Genomic DNA, 5,844 nt, shown 5'->3' on the forward strand with positions numbered 1-5,844 from the left:
GAAATAATAATGACGAGGCAAATAAAAAGGAATAAGGAAATGCTCTAAATTTAAGGAAGAAGAAATAATAATATTAAGATTTTTATTTCAATTTCTCAAAGGGGCTTACCTTGTAAAAGCTAAAAATATGACAAGAATCAAGCTGACTAACCAACCAGCTGATTGGAATGCTGCAGGCATTGTAAGAGCACCAGTTCCCACAATAAGGTTGAACACATAAATCAGCCCTATCTGAAATTAAATAAATAAATGACCTTATCTCAAAGCTTTTAATCTTTATTCAATAAAATCAATGGTATTTTGAAAATTGAAAAGAGTTCGATATAAACAGCCAACTTATTAAAGTCTATTCAAGTACTGGACCAGTGCAGAATGAGTGGGCCTAGATCTAATTAAACAAAATGTAAGGCTATGGATTGAACTTTTCTGAAAAATATTTGAATTTTGTTATGGTTATGGTTTTCATCGACCTAAGGCTAAGGACAATTATTTTATATATGCTAGGTGCTAGTCCTATATAGTTGTTGTCTATTAATGTAGAGTCCATACTCACTGATGTAGAATACTGTGCATCACGGTCTAAGCTACCTTCAGCCATGATGACTATCGTGAAATTTCTTTTAAATCATGGACATCCACACTGAAAAATATTGATATAAATTTAAGCATAGATTTTGACAGTCAAAAAATAGCTTCAATCACTTCTTTAGTCACATGATCACAAGATCACGTGACAATGTTTCAATAACAGTAAAACAAGTTAAACAATCCAAAATCCAAGCTCTTTAAAATATCGGAAAGATTAATTCGAGGTTTTGTGCAATTAGAACATTGGAAGCTTATCAGGAGATGAGACATAGGGCCTATATGATTCTGTGTTTAGCCTAGCTTGACTTTTTTTATATTTTCTATGGAATGCAGAGTTTATGAGTTAAGCAATCGAGTAGACCAAGCTTATGAAGATTGAAGTGTTTTATGAAAATGCAGTAGTCATACAGATAAGACAAGCTATTTTTTCAAAGCAGATTAAAATAGAACGGAATAGATATAAGCTTATTTAGGAAAAAAAGGTTAAAATTTTGAATTAAGAATTTGATGGATCATTTGATGTACAAGACTGTCTACATTCTGTAAGATCTCAAAACGGAAAAGGCTTGAGATTGAGTTGCGAGGCAGGGTTAGTTTCCTCCAAAAATAATAGAAGGTAACTAGCCGACTGGGAACCTACACATGCTTTATGAAATTCTATATTGTCTTGCACAGACTGTAATTGTAAACTTGCATTGGTAGTTGCAAGACTATGTCTGCCCACAATCCTTAGCCTACCGAGATCTTTCTATTTCCTAATTATTTTTATATGAATTGAAATGTCAACTTCAAAATAGTTGAGGCCTAAATTGTCTTATGGGTTGACAAATGCCAACCAATGAAAACAATTTATAGGCATATTAGAATTAGTAAATTTTATTTTACAAAGGGGAATTTTCCTTCTAGATCTAATTATAGTTATAGTAATAGTCTATGTGGAAATCACAGTTTTCTTGGGAAATGTAATTATTTCAGAAGTAAACAAGTCAAATGAGAACGAATTGTTTGCTTCAGTTAACGTTAATGTCTGTTAAATTGTGTACTTTTAGTTAAGCTTACATAATATTCTGAGTTATCAGTTTTATCTTGTTTTTGTAAAGAACCTTCTAGTACTATTAATAGATCCTAAAAAAGTCCCCCCAAAAAATGTAAAGTGTATGGTACTAGTTAGTATAACATGTACATGTATAATAAAGTGTGTAACTCTATGTATTACACTCTTTTATAGTTTTAGCATTAGGTTCGAAAACAAGGTAGAAGATATCTGAATTTATACAGTGGATGTAATGGAATGATAAGGCAAAAGTTACCGTTAAAATGCGTATTAATGAATATACAGTGATATATGGAGAGAAAGTTTTACTGGTTCCATATGAACGACATCATGTTCCCAAGTAAGTATTAATTTAGATAACCAGATTTTAGACTTGACTGTTAAAAACAGTTTTGTCATGAATGATCAGTTCCAAGTTATATTAAAGGTTGGAAAGAACAGCTTTGTAAACTTGCATAAATTATTATTTGCTTTTCAATAAAAGCATACTTCACTAAATCATATTATGCAATGATATTTGAACATAACATATTATATCAGAATTCATCTGCTCATGTGTTTCATTAAACTATTATTTTTGTTAATATGTGTGTAAACAGTAACTTAAATCAGCCTATTATCATTCTAGATATCATGCATGGATGCAAGCACGTGAATTACAACGTTTGACAGCATCTGAACCCCTCACATTAGATGAAGAATATGAAATGCAAAAACATTGGAGAGAAGATAATGACAGTAAGATTTTATCTTTGTTAAATTTTACCTTTACAATGATGACATGTTAAGAGATTGAGCAAAGAATAAGAAATTAAGAAACTGATGACTGTCAAATCAATCAATTTATTATCCATTTTCAGAATGTACATTTATTATTTTGGATTTGAAGAATTACCAGAGACATCAAGGTGGATTGAAGGATAAGGAAATAGGTAAGGATTGAAATCTTAAAAAACCTTTCTGTTACGTTAAACATAATGTTTCATACAGTTACTGGCGGGCATTTTTGTTAATTTTCAATTTCTAAAAAAAAAAATCAAAAATCAATTTGCTAAACACTTTCTTGAATTTCTTTCTCAGATACAATGATTGGAGATGTTAATTTATTTTTTAATGATGGTGAAAGTAGAGATATAGCTGAAGTAGAAATTATGATAGCAGGTACATTTTCACAAGTCTTTGTTCAAGTTATAATCAATAAACTAAGATTATTTATAAAGTTTTTTAATTTGATAGCTCAAGATTCGTAACGTTATCACATATTGTCAATGCCAATACAAAAATATGTCAATCAAACATTGTTATTTGTTAATGTAACTTTCAGAAAGGGATGGCAAGAGACTTGGGCCGGGTATCGATTACCAAATTGAGATCAATAATCAAAATGTGTTCATATTTTTGTTTTCTAATTTTGCAGATGCTGCCAGTCGTGGGAAAGGATTTGGTAAGGAGGCTTTAAATTCTATGATGAGATATGGTGAGTTAGTATAGCTACAGTATTCAATTTGTTTGCTATGATATAAAATTCAATTGTAAGAATGCTAAAATAAAAGTATATTACCATCCCAACTTTAAGATAATCAGCTGACAAGGGTGATATTGAATAACATGTATTTCTTAAACCCCAAATACCTCTGATGCAATGGGTTAATCACACAATATTTCATTACAGGTATGGAAACCTTACATGTCAACAAGTTTGTTGCTAAAATTGGTTATGGAAACCAACCTAGTCAAGGAATGTTTAAAAAACTAGGCTTTGAGGAGGTAACTATCGCAAAGACACCAATATTTTCTTCACCACAGATCTGCTTGTTTTATATTAAACCGTATGAATTACTTCTTATTAGCAATGAGAAATTAATAACCATAATCCCTCAAGATCCAAGTCATTAAGCCTGCGCAGATGAGCGGAACTAGCTGAGCTGCCTCAAGAGATTATGAGCTCAACTGTTTCCCCTGTCTGCGCTGGATTTTTAGTGAGATTTCTGCCTTGAGAGGGTGTAAGGAAAATATCTATCCTGTCTGACATTTTCTGACTCGAGAGGCCAGAAACTCAGCGTTTGCGGAAGTCTAAGCTGCCTACTGAGCTAGGAAAAGTAACTTAACCAATAGAAATGTGTTGATGTTGATGTGCTGCTATCAACATGGCAACCATCAACGACCTTGTGCATTGCATGGTGCAGGGGATCAACTTGTTAAACAATGGCAAGTGTCTATGTATACCTGTGTCTGTGGAATTCAAAAACAAAATCATGAGACCATTGTGATCGGTCACATGACACTGAAGCAGCCTTCAGTTGTTTCTGTTGATGGAAAGAAGTAGTGGGAATTTTGCTCTGCTGACAGCCTCTCAAGACAGACAGTTCAGCTATATTCCCTTTGGCTTTATGCACAAGCATTCCAATAATATCAAAGTCTTACCCAAATTATTTTTGTTTATATTCTTTACAGGTATCAAGAAGTGATGTGTTCGAAGAAGTAACAATGGAGTTGTATTTAACAGATGAGGATAAAATGATGATTTTAGAAAATACCCCAGTTTATAGACTAGATGTTCAGGGGCAATGATACAGAACATTATTATATGCACATTCTTGATATTTCTAATTTGTTACCAGACTTAAAAAATACCAACAATTCAAGATGGTGATCAGGAATATGGGAATCGTCTATCTGTTTGGGAGAAAGCCTAAGCCCTAGTGGTATTGACAAATTTTCTTCAAAATTATGCTTATAATGTTCAACATTTTGTGCAGTACTGGTATACATCTTTATGTCGCATTGATTACCGTTTATTAACACATTTATGATTTTCTAGTTCATCTGAAATTCATCCACCTGTTGATGTTAATTGGAATAGCAGTTATATCACTTATGCCTAGTGAATATGTATCAGATCTTTGTTTTTTGCATTAGTTTCATTGTCAAAGTTTTGTATTGAGAATCTCAGTCTAAGATGATATTTAAAAGTGATTAAGTTGTGTAAGTATACTCCTTACCTGATAAGATTATAATTTCAGCTATCAGGAGCATAGAAACCATATTTTATGTAATAAACATGTTGTTAAATCAATTGTGTATTCAAAAATGTTTTTTTAAGCAAGGAAAACCTTTGAACTGTACCTCTTTAATCATTACCAATCATAAAATATAAATAGAAATATAAAGTCTATATAGTATGATATATAGACACAGCTTTATGGAGCACCAATCACTGGTTAAAGTTTTATGCAATGTTTCCATGTGTTCCTCCTTAAATGATAAAACGACAAAATAAAGATTGGCGAAACAATTCAGAACATTTAATAAAACTGTAGCCAGTAATTTCTGTTCCATGAAGCTGTGTCTATTTTATCATAGATATATGGTAAACTTGAATATAAAAAGCCATTCTTCTCACAAATTTATTTTTTACATTTGCTATAGTAATATAATGTAAACCACATTTTTGTCTGAATTAACTGATGAATAAAAAAAGTCATACAAATCTTATAAAAAAAATGTTAAATTCTCTAGATTATTTACTGAGTAAAGGATTTGACGGGACACCAACTGTCTCCTATTCAAACCTTTTCCCAAATAACAAAACAAAGGCTGAGGTTTAGTATGCATTGTTAATTTAGTTTACAAATGTGAAGCATATAAAATATATGTTGCAAGCCCAAGTACAAAATAAACACATATTCAAATTTTACAAAAATTCAAGACATTTGAACACTAATTGTTGAAGAAATTGTAAAAATATATTTTGGTTGATAGCTAATGAGACAAATACAATAAGTAGAACACTAGAACTTTTGAGCAAGCTTATAACTCATTCCAGACTGACACTTGTAATATTTGTGAGTTAATTATATTAGAAACTCAGATATTGAAAGTGCAGAAAATGAACCTGGAAAAGTCAATACCATAAGTTATACATATTAAAATATAGTGTATAGGCCTATATAAATGATGCACAAGGATAAGGCAATATATGTTTATATATATTACTATTTGCTACAAGTATCTTTGTAAATATATAACCAATACACAAATTATAGAACTATTTCTTTTGCTTACACACGAATTGAAACCTATTGAAAATATTGATAGAAAGCGTCATTTTGCCATTACTTAAAAATACAAGCAGTTAAATATAATTGTACATTCTAAAGGATTACTGCCACTGATACATATTAGGAATATTTTAAAGAGTA

The 5,844-nt window shown here is 31.1% G+C and overlaps 1 protein-coding gene across 1 annotated transcript; it reads left to right on the forward strand.

Annotated features, from left to right (window-relative positions):
- Window positions 1-997: 997 nt before the first annotated feature.
- LOTGIDRAFT_195719 (hypothetical protein) lies at window positions 998-5,397 on the forward strand. Its single transcript, XM_009065273.1, has 8 exons — window positions 998-1,204; window positions 1,817-1,982; window positions 2,271-2,380; window positions 2,503-2,574; window positions 2,723-2,803; window positions 3,060-3,119; window positions 3,315-3,409; window positions 4,097-5,397. The coding sequence occupies exons 2-8, from the start codon at window positions 1,906-1,908 to the stop codon at window positions 4,211-4,213; spliced, it is 612 nt and encodes a 203-aa protein (XP_009063521.1). The 5' UTR covers window positions 998-1,204; window positions 1,817-1,905; the 3' UTR covers window positions 4,214-5,397.
- Window positions 5,398-5,844: the final 447 nt, after the last annotated feature.

Source organism: Lottia gigantea, assembly GCF_000327385.1.
Source record: "Lottia gigantea unplaced genomic scaffold LOTGIsca_69, whole genome shotgun sequence".
In the NCBI taxonomy this organism is placed as follows: domain Eukaryota; kingdom Metazoa; phylum Mollusca; class Gastropoda; family Lottiidae; genus Lottia; species Lottia gigantea.

Excerpts from the sequence above, each read along its gene's own strand:
- LOTGIDRAFT_195719 (XM_009065273.1), top strand. The coding sequence starts at position 1,906 with ATGCGTATTAATGAATATACAGTGATATATGGAGAGAAAGTTTTACTG. Across the intron at positions 2,804-3,059 it reads AGTAGAAATTATGATAGCAG|ATGCTGCCAGTCGTGGGAAA; the intron begins GTACATTTTCAC and ends CTAATTTTGCAG. Across the intron at positions 3,410-4,096 it reads AAAAACTAGGCTTTGAGGAG|GTATCAAGAAGTGATGTGTT; the intron begins GTAACTATCGCA and ends TATTCTTTACAG.